The 21,068-nt window shown below is 32.4% G+C and overlaps 2 protein-coding genes across 4 annotated transcripts; one reads left to right on the plus strand and one right to left on the minus strand.

Annotated features, from left to right (window-relative positions):
* Nucleotides 1–19: 19 nt before the first annotated feature.
* On the minus strand, nucleotides 20–10,184 carry LOC106064192 (snurportin-1-like). Of its 2 annotated transcripts, none has more exons than XM_013222694.2 (10): nucleotides 10,028–10,184; nucleotides 7,943–8,125; nucleotides 6,670–6,811; nucleotides 6,257–6,361; nucleotides 5,879–5,969; nucleotides 5,313–5,410; nucleotides 4,237–4,314; nucleotides 3,565–3,642; nucleotides 2,694–2,867; nucleotides 20–666 (listed from the first exon to the last, which is right to left on the minus strand). In XM_013222694.2, exons 2-10 carry the CDS (start codon nucleotides 8,098–8,100, stop codon nucleotides 484–486), a joined length of 1,107 nt encoding a protein of 368 aa, XP_013078148.2. In that variant the 5' UTR covers nucleotides 8,101–8,125; nucleotides 10,028–10,184; the 3' UTR covers nucleotides 20–483. The 2 variants fall into 2 exon arrangements, with proteins under 2 accessions (XP_013078148.2, XP_055874235.1); XM_056018260.1 differs by lacking the exon at nucleotides 10,028–10,184 and adding an exon at nucleotides 9,839–9,944.
* Nucleotides 10,079–20,306, plus strand: LOC106064176 (uncharacterized). 2 transcript variants are annotated; one of them, XM_056018258.1, is made up of 10 exons: nucleotides 10,079–10,212; nucleotides 11,931–12,024; nucleotides 12,783–12,888; nucleotides 13,866–13,964; nucleotides 14,453–14,517; nucleotides 15,484–15,665; nucleotides 16,911–17,115; nucleotides 18,859–18,998; nucleotides 19,243–19,411; nucleotides 19,634–20,306. In XM_056018258.1, exons 1-10 carry the CDS (start codon nucleotides 10,178–10,180, stop codon nucleotides 19,715–19,717), a joined length of 1,179 nt encoding a protein of 392 aa, XP_055874233.1. In that variant the 5' UTR covers nucleotides 10,079–10,177; the 3' UTR covers nucleotides 19,718–20,306. The 2 variants fall into 2 exon arrangements, with proteins under 2 accessions (XP_055874233.1, XP_055874234.1); XM_056018259.1 differs by lacking the exons at nucleotides 10,079–10,212; nucleotides 11,931–12,024 and adding an exon at nucleotides 11,742–11,930.
* The last annotated feature ends 762 nt before the right edge of the window (nucleotides 20,307–21,068 follow it).

A 21,068-nucleotide genomic window follows, 5' to 3' on the forward strand; every position in this document is an offset into this window, starting at 1 on the left:
AAATTAGAAGAAAAAAAAATTGATAAATAAATTTTATTAATATTTATCAGAATATTATGTACAAATTATATACAAGTTAAAAAACAGCAACATTGTAATAGAAATATCAAACTTATACCATTAGGTACTGCAATAACACAATAGCATAATTCTTTAAAATAATTGTTAGAGGATCTTATTAACTAACTGTAAATAGATTTATTTGTAACACTACAGTTTTACAAAATTCTATTCATATGAGTGTAAAACAACAGTAATTTGAAAAAATATTATATAAAAGTGCATTTCAGAAATCTAGATAACAAAATTGTAATAAATTAACACTACATATTTTTCAGGAATTATGGAAAGCCATGTATCAAAACTGAACTTTAAATTTTGATGACTACTTAATTTTAAAGAATAACTTAACTAAATAATAATGTGTCTTATACAAACATTAAATTAAATTACATTTACATATTGAAGTCAATATTATTTTAATCAAGTGTCACAAATTGTTTCAGAAACTAAAGCATTGTCCTCTAAACTCTCAGGACATGTGCCATTTGTCACATCTGATTGTTCCAACTCCATTTCAAGGGACATCTTATTCTTTTGGCCTCGACGAGTTTTAGTTCTTTTGCTCTGCTTTTCTTGTTGAATCTTGTTTTTGTCTTCTTCGACCTATGGAAGCATGTCAACACATAAAATAAATATAAATAACAATTCTATAGTTAGCTTTTGACCAGACAAGACACTACAAAATTCTCTTCCCACAATAATAATAATATTGTTATAAACCTGGTGGTGACACAAATGGGGGTAGTGCTGCGTGTGTTTTAGACTACGCAAATTGCCCCAGGCCAGCGCTAGATGAGTGGTCAACAGTGATGAGCGACAGTACACGCCAGTTCGGCAAAGACCAGTGTTGTAAATATTACGCACGCAAGTCACAGCGAATGTGGTCAACCAGTGGTCAAGTGACGTTCCATCCGATTCTAGAAGGCCTGTAGGGACCCCATATAAGAGCAAGTGCGTTAGAGTCAAGACACTTCACATTACTTCGCAATGTGACCAGTATGAGGCGAAGTCAGTCTGGATCGGAGGCAATGTTTTGGTACAGTCAGTGTTAGTGTTGTTGCCAATTGTACAGTTCAGCTGTCATGTATTTGAAATTAAACTGTTACTGTTACTTTGGAGCCCTGAGTTATCAAGTTCTTTAGATTGGTTGTGTCGTGTGGTGCAGTTTGCAGAGAACCTGGACAGTGAGAAGTGTAACAATATATATATATATATATATATATATATGATTAATTTCACAAATCGTCTGTTATGCTAGAGTAAGGTGGTGAATACTTCTGGCTAATTTGTATGCTTGCAGACCTGCCTACCAATAAAAGTCCAAATGCGTAACGCTGATGGTCAAAATGCGTATTTTGGCACCTGAATGCGTAACACTTACTGTGACTTACGCGATCCACTATTTTGTCATATATAATATAGCCTATATATGTGTGTGTGTATATATAATATTAGATCTAAATGTCATGATTAGATCTATATCTACAATCTAAATCAATATGACAATAGAGATGATATCTAGACTAGATCTGGATCTATGTCTATATAATGAATATAATCTACTCTAGATCTGGGCTCAAGAGTGTTACCGATGCCGTGGATCCGCTACAAACATAGGTCTACTCCAAACTTTCGTAGGCCTACCTTCATCCTAGATCTATTCTATACTAAGACTAAGAATCTAGTCTAGATCTAGACTAGATGGTTGTAGATGTTATCGATCTAGATCTAAATCATACTACAACTAAATTGTAAATTGGATCTAGATTGTAGAGTAATGTAGAGAATCATCACATAATGTAATGACTAGCTAGACTCTAGATCTACTCCTGTATAACAAGTTAACTAGATCTAGACTAGATATCTACAATGTCACTCAATGTGTTTTGAATCGATTCTATACAAATGAATACGGGAATCAGGGATTCAACATAATTAATTTCTACTAATGAACACAAAAAAAAAAAAAGTCACGTTGTTGTATCAGCTGACGGTACCAACCGGCACCTTCGACATACGGAGGTCACGTACCAACCCGCCACTCCCTCACTCTCGCGTTCTTCATTTCTAGACTAAATCTAATTGCTTTTAAGAACCAATCAACGTATAGATCTGGACACAATGTGTTCCCCCACCTTTTCTGCCCCCCCCCCCAACAGGGCGGCTTAGCGTGACTTCTGTGACCGCTCCTAAGCTAGTCAAGAGAGGAAAAAAAAAAGGAAAAGAAATGCGTAACGCGACGGGTTCAATGCGTATTTGCGTACTGACGGTCATTTTTTGGAGATTTTGCGTAACGAATACGCATTTTGCATAACGGTAGGCAGGTCTGTGCTTGGGATTCTAGTTTGGATGAAGAAGCAACATAACTTTTTCTTCGAAATAAAATAATTTAATTTTCCAAATTGAAATCATAAAATAAGAGATCACACACTGTGCTTCAAGTACTAACAAACAATAAAATTCAAATTTGGTAATAAATTCACATGAAGCTTGAACCATATAGACTTAATAAACTGATTAGTGCCCTGATACCAGCTTGGCACATCTTTTTATAGTTAGTCCCAAACTCAGAAATAGTACACTAAAGCAAAAGGTAGGACATGACCTATATTTATAGAGAACATGCCTACCTTTTTCATGTGGTCAGCATAGTTACTGTAGTCTTTAGGCATGTGAGTCATCTGATGATCTGGAACAGTAATGCCCAAAATTTCTTGTAACATGTAAGGTTTCAGCCACACCACTAATGGGGTACTTCCAAAAGTGTAATGAGTTCTTTTATGGTAAAACAATAGGCCGTCAATCTATAGAGCAAAGTTCAAAAAGAAGGTAAACCCTTTCGTGTGCATAAAATTAAATTTATCATACACTTAGAAACAGTGTGCATAAAATTAAATTTATCATACACTTAGAAACAGACATTATTAATTCATCAAGTTAATTTCACAAATACATTTTTGTAGGCTTTTGAGTTCATATTTGAAGCATAAAAAAACTCTGTATGGCTAATTGCATAAATGGAAAATAAATCAAGAAGTAATTTTTAAAGTATTTTATACAAGAAGTACTAAACAGAATAGTTTCATTTATTTGTCAATTATCCCTACCAATGAGAAATGACATGTTATTTTGCATAGTAATAATACTAGCCAGGAAGATTGATTTGGGGATTATAAGAATGATAGTGCTGTAAGTTGTATTTAATAATTAGGATTATAGCCATTAGGCAAATTTAGGCATCATTACACACCAGAGGCGACAGCCCATAGACAATTATTCACCTGGCCTTTCATGGTTAGCTTTTATTTTGCTTGCTACACATCTGCTAAGCATAATACTATTAGAGTGTATTATCAAAGATAGCTAGTTCATATAAGCATTACACAGTGATATGGAAATTTTGAAAAACCTAAATGCATTTGTAGATTTTGACTAAATAAACTAAACTAATAATACATGTCTTTGTATTTCTGAACACCATAAGAAAAAAATGCAGCTTACTGGGAATTGAGCAGACGTGACTGCTGAACAAATGTCCTCAGAAGTACTGCAGAAGTCTGGCAAACCAATAAACTTGTACTGAAATATTAAATAAACAAAAAGTTCTCTTTAATTTCTAAATTTGAACATGCATGTTTAAAAAAAAAATAATGACATTCCATTTTGATCGTGAAATTAAGACAAAATTTTTATTGTAGTCTGAAATAATGAGTGTCTTTTATTAAATTATCTTTTTGTTTGATTTCCTAAAAAATGATATGAGCAAAATGAGAAACTTAAAAAAAAAAGGAAAGGGGGGTGGGGGGGGTGGGGGTTGAAATTTCTAAGTAAAAGAAATCAGTAAGACAAAACAGAATATTTACAAGCTTCCCTTAATCTTATGTAGACTACAGTTAGATTGTTTACAGTCTTTGTTAGTCTTATTCTATTTTATAAAATATTTTTATTAACAAGACAATTATTAAATGGTTATATTTTTTTTATACTTGTATTATTATTATTTTTTTAAAAAGCTTGATATTTGAAGCAGTTGTTTTAATCCTCGTAGTCTCTTTGTGTGGTGAAAGGAATAAAATTATAAACTATTATAAAATCATAATATATTGTTTTAACATTCATGATGAAGTTTTATTTTTACAGTGAAATATTCATGGACTAAAACTATTGACTTACAGGATTGGTTCTGGATACTTCAATCAGTGCTGGAGTCTCTCTTAACTTCTCATGCAACCAATAAAAGCGAAATTCTGTCTGATAAGGAAAAAAATATGTGTATCATACTCAGCTTATCATTGATTATCATAATGATTTCTTTTCCTTCACCACAATGACAGATGAAAGTCTTAAACTTAATGGTATTGACATGTAGGTTCTAATTGCAGGATATATAAAGATACTCTCAAGAGCTCACTCAAAAATCCGCATTTCTGACTGGGAAATGCTAGAGCATGATAGTTCCTCACAGCTTGGTGTTTCAAACTATGAGGCAAAGAGGATTGTCATCAGCAAAGAAGTAGGAGCCATAATAAAACTAAGAACAAAAGCAGGCAATACTGCAACAGACCCAACCTAACCCTTCAAAGTGAAGGGGCTTTATGGCCATCTTTAAGCTCAAAAGAAATAAGATTGTGATCATCTTCGACCTCAAGGGCGCAGTGGCTGAGTGGTTAAGCACTTGGCTTCCGAACCTGGGGTCCTGGGTTGAAGTCTTGAAAACTGGGATTTTGAATTTTGGGACTTACAGGACACCCCTTAGACCACCCATCTCTAATGGGTACCTGAGTTTAGTTGGGGAAAGTGAAGGTGGTTGTTCAATGACTGGCCACATGACACCTTGCTCGTTAAATGTTGACCAAAGAAACAGATGACCTTAATATCATCTGCTCTATATATCGCAAGGTCTGAAAGGGGAGCTTTAAAATTTTTTTTTACTCAAATATGAAACCTTTACTAATTGCTTTTTAAAATTCTTGACTATATTCTAAACTCCGACTTCTAGCATTGTTAAAATATTTTGTGTGAACAAAACAACCCACCTACAAAATGTCTTGCTGAAGACGAGGATAATCTTACAGCAATCAAACCCGTTAAAAAAAAACTACATGCATATAAAAAAAAAAATTTAATCGAAATTAATCTGACAACCTTAAAAGACGTTTTTAAGGTAAGGTTGATTAAGAGACATGTGTGACAAGAAAACAAAACATAGGAAAAAATAGACAATTGAAACTCTACAAAATTGTACTTACCTCTGTATCATAGACTGTGTGTCCATTCCAACACATTAAATCCAGAATGTAGTATGTTTGACTAGCCTCATGGTACAAACAGTCTAATATGGTGCTACCTTGAGATGAACAGAATCAGCAAACACTGACATAAGAGAGTAGGAAGTTTACATTTACACATTCAATTTATATAAATCATGATTTACAGCAAGTTTACATTTACACATCCAAGTTAAATAAATCGTGATTTACAGGTTGTCCTTTGTTTAATATTAATACTATAACATTTGAATTATTAAGTTACAGTATAAGCTGTTAAATTTAAAGTATTGTTGCTCATTTCTTCCTTTATTTTTATTTTAAATTTAAAAAGGTTTTCTTTACATTTAAATTAATGCATAAGACAGCAAATGAGATTTAAAAAAAAAAGAATAAACCCAACATAATACCCTAAAAAAAGAGTTTAAAAAACATTCAGAAAAACAAAGGAGATATTGAAATATTAAACTTGTTCTAGTTTTCAAAGAAATTAGTTTTACAATAACAAGCCAATAATGAGAGAAAAAAAAATCTTTAATATTATATACCTTTACAAGTATTTTTGTGGAAGCCTCCTGGTAAATGTGAAGGAAAACTATTCATACAGTATCCGCTTTTAGTGTAGGCCTTTGTTGTTCCCTTGAATACCAAGCAGACAATTAAACGTACTGAATATAAACAAACATGTACTGAATGTAAACAAACATGTACTGAATGTAAACAAACATGTACTGAATGTAAACAAACATGTACTGAATGTAAACAGAAAATCCAATCATTTTTAAAGTGCTCTTCAAATAAATTTTATATGTTTTAATAACTGGACTTTCTAAGTAACATCATATGATACATCAAAATTTGAATGTTTATGAAAATAATATATCTTATTCCTAAATAATATTTTAAACATTGTACAATCTACTTACCCTTGATGCAACAATTAAACAGCGGCGAGCTACTGGACACAATACAGTAATCCATTCGGAGGCAAAATCATTTGGAACTTCGACTAGCCATTCAGATAACATCAACTGAGAATCAAATATGTGCCAATTTAGTTACTCGAAATATAGAAAAATTGACATTTCTTTAAATTAAAGCTGCTTCCAAATGTAAATTTTATGTATTTGTAGAACTTGTTAATAACATAATTAATAATGTTTTTTAAATATTGTTGCATTTTAGTTTGAAAACTTTTTATTTTGATTGTCTTTTAATCAATAAGGAAATTAAATCTTTTAAGACTTTCAAATTCTATTTTACTAAAATACTGGTGCTTTATTATTTTTCATGTGAATTTTAAAAAAAATTGTATCTGATCTTGATAAAAAATGTTTACCTGATCTTTATAAAACCGGCCAGGCTTTTTTAGAGCTACATCTATCTCCATTAAATTTTCATCCTCCTTTTCTTCTTTGGAATCCTCATCCCAACAATCATCAGTTAGATTTCTAACTAGATTTAAGAAATCAAACCTTCTACTGTTAAAGAAAAAAGGGAAAATCTTTATAATTAAGCAATTTAAATGTACATATTTTGTCTTACAAGCATTTTATTGGATATTGGAGCTATATATTACAGAAAACATATATCTAAAACATATATCTAAAACAAAGTGAGAAATTAAAAATTGTTAAATAGGAAAATAAAGGTTATTTTATTATTGTAAATCTACACAATTTGATAGTCTAATATAAATGATGATTCTCTCTGTAGTTACATTTTCAAGTTACTTCTACCTTTTAAATTTAGTGAATACAGTGAATGAACTAAAAAAATGATCACAAATAACAGTAATCTTTCAATAATCTTTCAAATGATATCTCTGTCTTTAAAATGTGATAGAAATTTTATTTATTAAATATTATGCATATAATATGTAGTTGACATTGATCCAACAATTAACTTTCAGATATCTTGAAATTTTTTTTTTTTTTGGAAATAGAAAGTCGGATGCCTCATTTGCAGATAAATGGGTTAAAGTCAAACACACTGATTTCTGTACCAAATTTATAGGGATTAATATAACTGGCATTTTATAGTTGTGTGTGTGGTGTATGGGGTTCTGAAGGAGGAGTAGTACCTCCATCAACAGGGCAATCAGGCTATTTCAGCTGAATTGACCTTGGTCTCCACTCAGAGTACAGATCTCACCTGTGGCTCCAAGCAGTTGTCAGCATGCATCAAAGGCAACACCCCAGCAAACTGCCTTGACTGAAGGGCTAAACCAGGTGGGATTTAGCCAAGACAGTATCTATCCACCACCAAACAAGTGGTCTTCAAACTGGACTACTATGGCCATCAGGAGTCACCTAGCAAGCATCCTGGAGCATTCAGAGCAATGGGGTGGGGGGCATGTCATCTGCTGCACTTCAAACCAGCTCCAGTTATCTGGACCTTGTTCTGCCATTGGAGTAGGAATTAAGCAGGGCAAATCTCCCTAACTATAGCTTCATTACCATCTCTGCCATTTATGTGGCCAGCTTTTTATAGTGAAAATTGGACTCCATAGCCAACAACTTTGAGTTCATAGAACATGAGATATATACTCATCTTGAACTATGAAGGAGGAGCTATATATATATAATATATATATTCTTAAGCTATCTTACTTTTTCTGACTTTCCAAAATCTTTTTACGCCTTGAATCCTGATCATAGCCAGATGACTTTTGTTTGTATTGACAAAACCTTGGATGAGGTGCAGAGGTTTTATTGGGGTCCTGGCTTATATCCAAAGTTCCAGCTAAAGATGCTGTTAAATCGTCCATTATTATTTTTTTTAGTTACCAGTAACTGAAATGTCAAAATAAAAATGTCATTATTGTACAAAATTTTTATTGCCAATTAAAATTCCTGTCATTCTTAAATATATTTAAGTTCATTTTCTTATACTTTGAAATATTATTTTAATCAAAATGTAGATCTAAATTGTATGTTATTGAAACAAATTTTATTACTAGTTTTGAGTTTATATTTATATACTATAAAGATTGATAATGAAATCGACCTGCGTATCGCCAAGGCCAGTGCATCCTATGGCAGACTGTCTAAAAATGTCTGGAACAGACGTATCAACACAAATACAAAGCTAGAGATCTATCGAGCCGTCATCCTTCCTACATTGCTCTATGCCTCAGAAATGTGGACAGTGTACAGAAAACATGCAAAGAAACCGAATCACTTCCACATGACATGTCTAGGAAAAATACTGAATGTCAAATGGCAAGACAAAATACCAGATACTGAAGTCCTTCAAATAGTGGGTCTGCAAAGCATCCATACAATCCTGATGCAGTCCCAGCTGCGATGGGCAGGACACGTCTGCAGAATTGAAGACCACTGCATCCCTAAACGACTCTTGTATGGCCAACTAAGCGAAGGAAAGCGCTCACAAGGTGGTCAAAGAAAGCGCTTCAGGGACACCCTCTTACATATTAGGTCTCACCAGCCACATGAGGAGGCATAAAACCCCAGTACAAAGCCATCAGCCCCCTGGATGACAAAGTGGTCATCATTGAATCATGATGAACGAACTATATATATATACTATTTACTATTATATAATCTACATATCTAATTCTCTTCATGGCTCAAGAGTTTGGACAAGAAGTAAAGGAAAGATCACTCTTTTATTTCTGCAAATCAAACTAACGTTACCCTACGCAAAAAAAAAGAGGGGGGAGGGAGAACAAGTATTCACCCGTCACAAAATAACAGGGCCGCACTTAACCGTTGTGACCAAGAAGTCATGGAAAGATCACTCTTTTTTATATCCACCCCATGTAGTTTTAGCGGCGAAAAAAAAGGAGAGGGGGGGCGGGGGAACAAGTAATCTACTCTGTATTCACCCGTCACCAAATAGCAGGGCCGGACTCAACCACTGTGGGGCCCTATGCGAAACGGATTTCGCATGGCCAAGTTTGGGTAGGGATACGGATTAAAATGAAATTTAAGAGTTTGTATTAGAAAATAAATTCATCTTTGCATTTTATTCATTCTTTACTACGTACAGAACTACTTTACGAGCCTTGCGTGTAGTGAAGTCATACAGTATATTATATCATAAAAATTGTGTTTCCTATGTAGATCACGCTCAATAGCTCAATTTCAGGAGATTTCAAGGAGCTCCTGATAAATCAGGAGGCTTCGGTAATTCTGTTATAAGTTATAAAATGGTTTAATTTAATAATTTACACCTAGAATTAGTGCGGGTCCTTTGAAAGTGCAGGTCCCACTGCGGTCGCATAGGTTGCATTGGCCTAAGGCCGGCCCTGCAAAATAATGGTGTATGCTACACTGTGGGTCGACTAGTATAGTATAATATTAATAATATAAATATAGCATTGTAGGCAAAATATTCAATATTTTTACTTTTTTTTTAAAGCCAAAACCCTAGATTAGTCTAGATTGAATAGAATCATAGTTTTAACTGATTATCAATATTTTAAATATAATAATTAATATATTATATAGATCTAGATCTAATAATAATATTATTATCATTACATTAAATTTTAAATCATTATCAATCATCTCTAGAGTGACTAGAGTGTAACTCTAGACTAGACTAGTCGCTAGACTTATCTCTCAACTATCTGGCCTAATATCTAGACTAGATCTACTAGATGAGTATAGTCTCAGTATAGAATATAGTGATAATAGTAATAGTGTAATCTAGGCTGTCTATGGACTTACGTATTCACAGACTGTTATCTTACTAAGTCTGAGTTTTGGTTCTAGACTAGGTCAGAGCTGTGTAAAAGTAAAGTGCGCTGTGTAGATATCTAATTTTGAATCTTCTGTGCTAGAAAATCAATTTTCATCCACCAGCGCTTCAATTTAAAAATGGACGACTTTTCCTACATCATCGAAAAGAAAAAGTAATTTTTCACAAAAATAGAGATTTATTGATCTAGATTTAGAATCTAGATCTAGAATTGGTATTAGTTTACGTATCGAGTCAAGTAAACTAGATTACATCTAGATCTATAGATTATCTCTCTAGATCTACTTTATTTTAATATTAGATAATTAGTATTAGATCTAGATTCTAGATCTACATCTAGTTGATCTAGATCTAGAATCTAGATTTTAGATTTACTAGACTTTTACTAGATTTAGATAAAATAAGAGTAATAAAATATTAATAAGACCATTGCCAAATGATAATTAGATCTAGACTTAGATAACATAATAGTAATAATAATTCTAGACATAAGGATGACTACTTTACACTACTTATAAGTTATATTTGTACCCCTAACCTATATTTGTTATTATATTTAAGGTCAAAGAGGCAGTTTGTGTTTTCATTTAATTAGAATTTGACCCGACATTATTTGATTCTGGAGACCATTTAAAGGCATTTAATTTTTTTCGGACAGTGACACAGTCTCTATATTTAGGCATCAATAAACTCAGATTTTAATTCTATGTTAACATTAACTAAATTTTAAGATCCCCAGGCATAGCCCCTCACATGAAATCAGATAATCAGATGTTTTCAAATTATGGATAAATATTAAATATGAATACACAAAAAATAAAAATATGAACACACTTATTCTACCTAAATTATGTCACTGGGATACTGACTTCTATACCGACTTTTAGACTTATTTTATGTTTGCATTATTAGATGTGTGTTGAATGTTTGTGGGTTTTTTTTAATTAATTTAATAAATTTCTAATACAGATGATCTTTTGTAGTATAGTACACTACAGGTTAGGATAGCCATTCTTGCCTAAATAGCTGAATCCTCTATATTCCCTCTCTATATAAATCTAGATCTGTCTAGTAGGTCTAGATCTAAGCATTTAATTTCATTCAATGTACCAAGCTCACTCCAAACATTTGCCCATTTATTCTCTATAAAAAAAACAACAACAAACAAACAAATATAATATAGAAAGATCATTAACACTGATGTCCAAAACTGGCTGTCTGAAATAAATTTTGGTAAGAAAATTGTAATTTAATTCGGACACCCTATAAAATTTTGTTTTGTATGGAATCAAACAACTTGGCTTTAGAACCAAATAAATCAGCTCCAAAACAGAATAAATATTGCCGGGCTCATTAGTGTAGACTTTGCCAATCAAAAAATATAGTCTTAACCCTAGGAAGAGGTAAAGTCATCCTGGTAACATAGGAAAAAACAACAACCTGACTTACAAATTTGAAATTTGTTTTTCTTACATAAAAAGACATCTAAATGGAAGGAAATTGGGTCAGAATCATTGGAAAATGGACAAGCACATTATACAGCGCACTAGTTTTATAATAAATATTAAAATAATTATTTTTAAAATGACCACAAAAACAGCGAATGTCCGAATTAAATTTATAAACTACTCTAGATCTGTTTTTATACTACTTACTAGATCTAATGGGGTAGTTCCGGATTCCCCCCCAAGTCTCGTGGGTATTGTGTTTGCATCGCGCACCATGCTTACTTTCAGTTAGTTTATAGGGAATCTGAAGCGTTTTAATTTAAGTCAATATTTCTAAATGCCATCAGATCAACTAATTTTTTTAAAATCTGATATTTGCATTGCATCTGACTGTCAAACAAACAGTTTCATTTTCTCTTTACAGGTATGTAGGTGATTTATACTCAGCTTGCTCCAAGCGATATAAACTGCATGAAATACCTGAAGGTTTAGAAAAAACTTTAAATGATTTACTACAGGTAAAATTTAATCTTTAGCTACATAGAAAAATAGTATTGTCCAATGAATTTCTGATAGTGACCTTTGAGTTAAGGTAGCATTATATACATTAAATTTTTTATATGGCCTCTCTAGCCACATGTCATCATAAGGAGAAACAGTTGTCTCTTGAGAAATAAAGTAACGCAAATTACTATATTTTTACCAGTTGTCTCTTGAGAAATAAAGTAACGCAAATTACTATATTTTTACCAGTACTATTAATACTTGAGCATCCTAATATGATGTGCTGTCTCCATCATTCATTTTTAGTCAAATTAGACCTTATTAACTATATGTTAATTATCAACATCAAGATAAAATGGAAAAAATAATTTTCTACTGACAAATGTTAACAAAAAAAAAAGTGATCATTAACTTTCTTGGGGCTAGCAGAGGAAAATAAACCTGTTTTAGTGGTGGTAAAAACGTTATTATCTTTCTAAGGTGACTGTCAATAAAAAAAAAAGTATTACTTGAGTATCTGCTTGATAATTTACTTTGTAAGAAATAATTTTTAAATCAAACCATATTTTTTAAACCTCAGCAATGTGAAGATTATATTCAGTTTAAGTTTTTAAAAAAAAGTCAAAAACAAATTTGACCAATCGTATCTGCCACTGTCCTCTTAAGTTTTTATTAGAATTATCATCATAAGTCGTACAATTCTTAAAGTAACATCCTTTTTTCCCCCTTGTTTTGTATATATCCTTTTTCTTGTTTTTATATGTTCCTTTAGCAAAAAAATGTTCTGAAAGAGAAATATTTAGCAGAAGTTGAAGATCTGATTATACTTCAAGAATTAGCAAAGCCTCCCGGTGAATGGCTGGCACTAAAACAAGCAGGTGGGCTCATTTTTTCAAACAGATTTATGTAGAAACAAATGTTGAGATTTAGTTCAGAAATAGTATTTGTTTTATTTGGTGGTTTATGAGAAATAATACTTAACTATGTGTTATGATTTTGGAACTAGGCCATGTGCTCTCAAAAACCACAGCTAAGACTTAATGTAATGTAGAATTGCATATAATTTAACATAATAATTGAAACTAAGGCCCAAGTTAAGATATGAAAGATACTTTTTAAAAGAAAAATGTATGCATAGATTGATTGATTTATTTATAAAATGTTTGTAGCATCTTGCATTTCCTTAGAAGAAAAAAAATCTTGTAAGGCAATGTCTTTGCTTCAAGTCCCTAGATTAAATTTAAAGAATTAAATTAAAATTACGAGACATTCTGTCTACTTCTAAGTTGAACCTTGTTTGTTTGACATGTTTCGGATGTTCCTTCAGAGTTGAAGATAGTTTACTTCCTAGTCCAAACCTCCCGCAGGATGACGGGGGATGGGAGCGGGCAGGGTTTGAACCCTAGACCGTCGATAAATCCGAACGACAGTCCAGCGCTCAAACCGCACGACCAGGCAGCCAACCTTACATTTGATTGTTACAATATCTACCCATCTTTATCATGTCAGAATGGTCAAATTCCTCCAAGTGTAATAACATTGTTCTGTTGATGTCTTTTGTCTTTTTTAGTAAACTATGTAAGTCGGGCTATATGTATCGTTAAACATGAGAATCATATATGAAGATCTAAGCCATTACAAACCAACAGTTCATGTGCCTAGAATGTCTCTAACATTTCAGTTTTTGGGTTAATTTAAGCTTGGGTTCTTGAGGAACAGTGCTGTGTAGAAAATTGGAAAAACATCTGAACAAAAGCTTTTACGTCAGTATAGGTTGATGAAAACTGTATTACATCATTTCTGTTTTATATCTCTGTTTATTTATTCCGTGAAAAAGTGTATTTAAACATTTCAGAAAAAAGTATGTCAGAATCTATAGAGCTAGTGAAGGAGATTAATGCAATGAGTGATCAAGATCAGAAGATTCAAGAAACTATTGACCTTGCAGCTGATGGTAAGTGCACAGGAACTGATACTATCAACTCATTTCTTCAACATTGTTATTTATTAATGATTAAGAAGAGTTGCATCTTTCTGTTTTATAGTTTAGATTTTGTAAAATATTTTGTTTTATTAGTTTTTGTTAAAAATATTTTGTTTTATTAGTTTTTGTTAAAAATAAAATATCTTTTTTTTTTTAAATTAACATTTTAGTGACAGTTATAGATCATAGCAATATTTACTTGATAACTGTAAAAAAGCCTGGATATGTTGTATTAATTAAACTGGATAAATTAAATATTCTTGCTTTATAATGACACTACTCTGGTAAACTCTGCTAGAATTACTTTACATGCCTTACAAGATGTAGATCTTTTTTTATAGCTACCTATTTATAATCATTTTGTCCCGACTTTTTGTAAGTTATCAATAATTTGCCTTTTTTTTTTAAAAAAAATACATTGTTTTAATTAGGAATCATTTTATATACAAATTTCACAGCTCTTAAAACAATGCAAGAAAAGCTGTCTATTCTGGAGTCTAAGATCTTGTTATTGGAAGAGAAGGTATTTTTCAAAATGTATTTACAAATGTAATTGCATTATCTTTCATGTGAATAGATGTGAATGCTGCATGTAAATTTCAGGTTTAGTAATAAAGACAATATATCATTATAAGAATTTTTAATGGTCTGTGAGTGAGAATTTTTATTACAAAGCTTTTTGTACACCTTATTTCTCCCACACCCATTCTTGGATAAAGTTTAGACTTTACACAATTACTTGTTGTACCTAACAAAACACATAATTCAGTAAAAAAAAAAATTAGTTAATTAATTATTGATAATCAATTAATTATATTTTTTTGGTGTCTGCTTTTTATTGAGAAATGTGGCTTTATATGTTGAGTCATTTCCCTTATGACAATGCATAAATCAATAAAACAATTAACCATTTAGTTAATCAATTAGTGGTAGTTAATTAATTTTGTTTTATATAGAAAAGGGGTTTTAGTCCTGCTGTATTGAGATTTTTTATTATTTTTTTTTTAAGATTTAAAAAATATTTTGCTTGTTCTAGTTTTTTATGTTCTGTTTGTGTTCTTTATATCATCTGCCCTATGGACCACATGGTCTGAACGGGAAATTATTCTAAGTCTAACGCAATCCATTACACTGTTCCTGAAAGGGTCTGTTTTCTCATTAACATACCCCAATGAAAGATGATATCCCTCAGATAGAAAGATTGCTTTCGTCCTTCCCAATAGAGGGGAGATATATTATTGAGGTAGAGTCTCAAGAGATGTATTTTTGACTCTCATGACTATCAGAAATCTGATTGGACACCATGGAATAGTGGACTAGCTTGTGATAGCCAGTGCTGGCAGATTTTGATTTGGAGGAGTAGAGTCAATGGCTTGATGGTGAAGCTTAATTAGTTTTAATATATTTAAAATTAAAGTTGTTTTTTCAATTCAATAAATTTTTTTGTACAACCTGCTTTTATAATATATTATATAATTGTTTTGTTTAGATTTTAAAATGTCAAGTGAACAAAGAATCAGAAAAGATGAACATTCTTCTGTCTGCTTCCCTGAAGGAAAGGGATCTTCTGAAGTCAAGACTGGCAAGGCTTCAAGACAGAGTTCAAAACTTACAAGCAATAACTGCCGAGAATGAAGAAAAGGAAGTGACCGCCAAGAATTTGTTAACTAAGCAAGTATTAGAAATAGTTTAAAGACTTATCTGACTTTTTAAAAATTTTGCCACACTTGTTTTTTTAAATAGCCGTGCATTGAAAACTTTTTCAAGATATTTTGACTCACAAAAACAGATGATACTCATTGCATCTTCATTTAGTTAATCCAAAAAGAGGAATGTGTAAAAAAAAGTGTTGTTTTCGTTGTTTTTTCAAATGAAATAAGGATTTAATTGACCTGATTACATTGTGACATTATTCTTAACATTTGTGTTATCAATATTTTTTTAAGTCAGTGCTATAGTAGTAATGCTGAGGTGGACAACTGTAGTGAAACTGAATTTCCATTTTGTTTGTTTGGACCAATTAACTTATTTTTTACTTAAATCAGTTCAAATGTTGAAATACTGTACAAAAGAACCTGGTCTTATGTAGATCTCTGTAGTTGCCATCTGACTTTCATCAAGGCTGAAGTCAAACTTGAACTTTGGATGTGAAATATTTGTCTTTAACCCTCAAAGTGACAATTCCGTGATGAAAACATTTATTCCCTCTGTTCACATTGCTTATTTATTTGAACAGCTCACAGAGATGAACTGTTTTGTATTAGAAAAAAATTATTTCTCATTGTATTTAAAAGTCCTCTGGGAGATAAAGTGAATTAACCCAATAGCTCCTATTTCCGGTTCAAAAAAAAACCCTTCAAAGTCCTAAGAAAGGAGGGATAACTCTGTTTAAAAAATCCTAAAAAATATGTATTTTGCAAAAAATAATCAAATTGAAGATCTAATACAAATAAACAAACAGATAACTTTAAAAAATAGAACTATATGTCTAGTTTTAAAAAATATATACGTTTAATACCACTAGATTATAAAAAAAACTTCAAAAATACTCATTTTCCCACGTGGCTTATACACTGGGGCTATGGGCCTGTTCGTTTGAAAAATTATTTAAAAAATAAAAACCTTCCCGATTTTATTAAAAATAGAATCGGTAATCTCCAAAATTATTTGTAATCACTCTTGCAACGAGACTAGAAGAAATCTTGTTTTTAAAAAGTTTAAATCAAGTATATTGAATAGGGGGTTTTAGAAACGTTCTACAACGGTTTAGGACAAAAACGGGAAAACGTTTCCAACTGCAGAAGGAGCTAATGGGTTAATGCAATTCTCTATTCAAACTCTTTGTATTTTTATATTGTAGTTAGTTTTTTTTTTTTTTTTTTTTTTTTTATTGAAAAATTCATTTATTTTTTTTAGATTGGAAGAACAGCTGGAGGCAAAGAGTGAGTATTCTGGACTACGTCTTCAGGTGAAATCAGATACATCTTTGGAACTAGAGTTTAAAACTGACTCATTTTTACAGTTAAATGAAAAAATGTCTGATTTGGATATAACATCGGAAGAACTCAAGCTGATTGCAACGCTGAATTTTTCAAAGCAAGGCAAACTTGTTGATGTTCAGGTAAGACTTTTTTGAGCTAATTTAGTAGCTCAGTAGAATATTCAATTCATATTGTTTGTGAATTTGTTGAGATAGCTTCAGTAGAGTATTCAATTCAACATGTTTGTGGGAGAAAGCTTCTGTAGAGTATTCAATTCAACATGTTTGTGGATTTGTTGAGATAGCTTCAGTAGAGTATTCAACATGTTTGTGGATTGGTTAGGCCAATAATAGAATATGCATCCTCTATTTGGGACCCCTCAACTCAAGAAAACATTAAGAAACTGGAACAGACACAAAATAGAGCAGTGCAATTCATAACAAACGAATATTCACATTTAACTAGAGTAACACCTTTAGTAAAATCACTAAATTTAGAAAGCCTTCAGGACAGAAGACTCAAAAGTAAATTAGCAATTATACATAAAACACTGAACCATAATCTTCAAATACAAAAACAAAATTTAATAAAATACTCTGAAAGACACAAAGATAAAGGCACATTCCTCGTTCCATATGCTTAGGACAAATTTGTACAAATGCTCCTTTTTCCCAAGTGCTATTAGAGCATGGAATGGGTTGCCTGAGCTAGCCAGGAAACCAGTGACTTGGCAGAATTTAAGTCATTGGTTAATATGCATGACTGAATGCATGATGCGTAAGACGTAATAATCTTCTTTTTTGAAGTAACGTCTGTATTATATAAGATAGCTTACTTTATTTCATTTTTATTGTGTAAATTCAAGGAAGGCAACTCATCAATTGAACTAGTTTAGATGGATGTTGTTTTTTTTTTATAATGAAGTGTAGATAATCTCAACAAACACAGAACAGTGTCAGCTTTGGATTTTCTTCTGTCACATACAGAGTATAGTTCTACCACAACATTGCGCATAGAACCTTGTCAGGTTCTTATATCTTTTCTGCCTATCCACTCTTCAGGCACCCCTTACAGCACCAACAATACTTATCCCAGTGTTGTTCCAGTCCTAGGTAACAGCATACGAAGCTACCAGGCAGGATGAAGGACGCCTGTTTCTCTTGTTCCACAATGCCAGACTTGTGAATTTTCATCTTGTTGCAGACATGCTTACTGTTCCGCATTATATGGAACCATCCAACAAAATCACCATAAAAGCTTGTTGTTCTTATGTTCCGCCCTATTCCAACCAAAAAAAATATAGGATAATGGATAGTCAAATTAAAAATCTTTGTAGATATGTAGTTTTAATTTAATTACGTAACAAATAACTACAATTGAATTTAGCAATGCCTTTGGGGTTACTACTTACAATATTACAGGCTAAATTGTCTAGTATTTTCTGCGACATGGTAATTCCTCGTTTCTTATATACAGTTACAGTTCTTGTGTTGTACTAAATCAGCGCACCGAAAGTACCTACGTAGGGGTAGAGTTATAACATTATCTTAGTCCCAGTACAGAAGATGTTTAAGATACAGGTTTTTATTTGGTATATTACATTTATAAACCTTTTTGTGGCATATCAGATGTTAATTTTTGCAAGAGTAAATCTCACCCTTTGTAAGTCATGTATAAATTGTATCACATACATGCCATTGAGTCAATGTACAAGAACATTGTTCATTGTCACATTTAAAAAACTGAATGCATCATCCTATGTATCTTGGTTTATTTCTTTTTCCTAATTTCATTTGACTCTATTCAAAGGTAATAGATACTTGAAATTTTCTGTTTAAGTTTGTATGTTTAATTTCCATTTTGATTCTCATTGTTGTATATAGCTGAACCAGTCTATAGACGCTAAAGACATTATTAGTAAAAGTGTAGCAAGAAACAATTTAGTCCGACTTGTTTTGGATCTCAGCAAATTGTGGAGGACCCAAACAACACTTGTTTCTGAAATAGCATTGCTTAGAAAACGGTAAGATATTTTTACTTATAAAGGCAATTTTTAAGAACAACTACTCCAAACATCTTCATTTGTGGTTTTACTTAACTCATGTTAGAGTCTACAACTCATAAGATAATTGAGGTTGTTTTGGAGAATGCTTTCAAGACAATTTTTTTTAAGTGAAGAACTGGTTTTACAAACTCAAATTCAACAAGTTATCTTAAGCAGTTTTGTGAATAATTTCCCTGTTCTGTTTTCTTTACTTTGTCATCAGACATGCAATCGACTGGATACCAGAAAAGAATATCTTGTTGCTGATAGTAAAAGAGAGAAAAAACTGTGTCTGCACACTGAAAGTTCCTTCCACATACCCTCACTCAGGACAGATTGTACTAGAAAATGTAATGGGACACACGTCAGGACTGACAGCTGAAGATGTCCCTGTAAGAAAAGTTGTATATTGCCTTTCTCTTTTCTTTGCTCCAAGTAGTTAACAACATCCATTGACATTGTGCTTTCTCTCAGTCCTTTATATTTCTTTTGCTCCTCATACTAGGGAAAAGTATTTTGCCTTATTTTAGTGTATCATTTGTTTTTTTACCCTGAAATAAATGTTATTGCAATTATTACATTTGTAAATACATGTTGTTTTTTGTTTTCTTCAGCCTCCGTCAGATACAAGTTTAATTAGTTGGCTCCAACATCTGGACACATTCTTTGGACAGTCCCAGGAAAAATTGGATCAGTAATTTCTGTGGTGCCATTAACTATTGCAATGAACTTAAAATGAAAGTACAATAGGAGCCTTTAAAATATCTAGATAAAAAGAGTTATCCTTTGTACTTATAATAACCTACTTTCTCATTTTATTTACAACTCAAGTGTTAAACTAGTATTTACAATTGTTTAACAAATCAGACCAGTTGAACAGATTTGGTTGTACCAAGCATGCTTTCAGTTATGCTAGATAATATTCTAGAATTTTTGTCTGGTTGAGATTTTAGGGTATGGTATCCTTTCATCCACCACCACTACTATGTCCATGACATGGGTGCACTGGCTGTGCCAGCCTTCATCTTACTGTCCCCACATGGAGAACTTTCAGCTTCATGAATCTCTAGGTCCCAAAACTTACCTGATCCAGCCTCCAGCACAGATCTCACACACACACTTGTGTAATGTGAATTTAAAATCTGTATCAATCTCTGCCACTTGTCTGCCACTGTTGTGTATAACAAGTTGATGAAATTTATATCAGGCGTTGTTGCATTATTTGTGTTGAAAAGCAGTAACTTTCTTACAAATAAATTTTGCTTTGTTCAGTCCTTAAAAATGTAATATTTTTTTTTTTATTGTTCAAATGTTATTACAATGTATCTCTTCTATTTCTGTATATTTGTCTGTGAACAACTTGTTTGACTTCCACATGCAGTGAATCATTTTTCAACTTGTTCCAACAATGTTGGCAAACAAATCAATTAGCCTGAAGACCAGGATCCACCTCAATACAACCACTTGGGAGATGAAGTCATCCTACGGTTGAGAAAAAAAGGCTAAATGGGGCTCATCAGCGATGGCTGAGAATGATCCTAGGAATAACATGTCAAGATCATGTCACTAATTGAGAAATCCTTTCCGGCATGGGCACTCGCTGCCTTAGTGAAGTAGTGACCAAACATCTTATACCTCTGGACAAGACAAAATGTTTACCAAAGTCAGACAAAATATGGAAGCCGACAAAGAGCAAAGCAAAAACAAGGCCATCGGCGCCTAGCATGGCATCACCTCTCAGAAGACCTAAAATCCATGGGCACCAACTGGCAAGATGCTGTGGAAGTCGCCTATGACTGATCTTAGTGGTGATAGCTTGCCGCCCTATGCACTGAACCATGCAATAGAATGTAATAAGTCCAACTTACAAGAACACATTATTTTTCACATCAAGTTTTAAGTTCCTTGTGGCAAGTTGTTTTTTTAATCTACCCATGTAATTGGGTTCATTCTTAAGTTCAAACTAAGGCCAAATTGGGCTCCAAAATTGGCGTGTTTAGCCACAGATTCTGCTTAAACAGCTTAAGAAGCATTTTACACCAGTGATTC

This window comes from Biomphalaria glabrata, chromosome 1 (genome assembly GCF_947242115.1).
Source record: "Biomphalaria glabrata chromosome 1, xgBioGlab47.1, whole genome shotgun sequence".
Lineage (NCBI taxonomy): Eukaryota > Metazoa > Mollusca > Gastropoda > Planorbidae > Biomphalaria > Biomphalaria glabrata.

Excerpts from the sequence above, each read along its gene's own strand:
- LOC106064192 (XM_013222694.2), bottom strand. The coding sequence starts at position 8,100 with ATGGACGATTTAACAGCATCTTTAGCTGGAACTTTGGATATAAGCCAG. Across the intron at positions 6,362-6,669 it reads GCCGGTTTTATAAAGATCAG|TTGATGTTATCTGAATGGCT; the intron begins GTAAACATTTTT and ends TTTGATTCTCAG. Across the intron at positions 5,411-5,878 it reads CCACAAAAATACTTGTAAAG|GTAGCACCATATTAGACTGT; the intron begins GTATATAATATT and ends GTTCATCTCAAG.
- LOC106064176 (XM_056018258.1), top strand. The coding sequence starts at position 10,178 with ATGGACGACTTTTCCTACATCATCGAAAAGAAAAA. Across the intron at positions 15,666-16,910 it reads GCCAAGAATTTGTTAACTAA|ATTGGAAGAACAGCTGGAGG; the intron begins GCAAGTATTAGA and ends TATTTTTTTTAG. Across the intron at positions 17,116-18,858 it reads GCAAACTTGTTGATGTTCAG|CTGAACCAGTCTATAGACGC; the intron begins GTAAGACTTTTT and ends TGTTGTATATAG.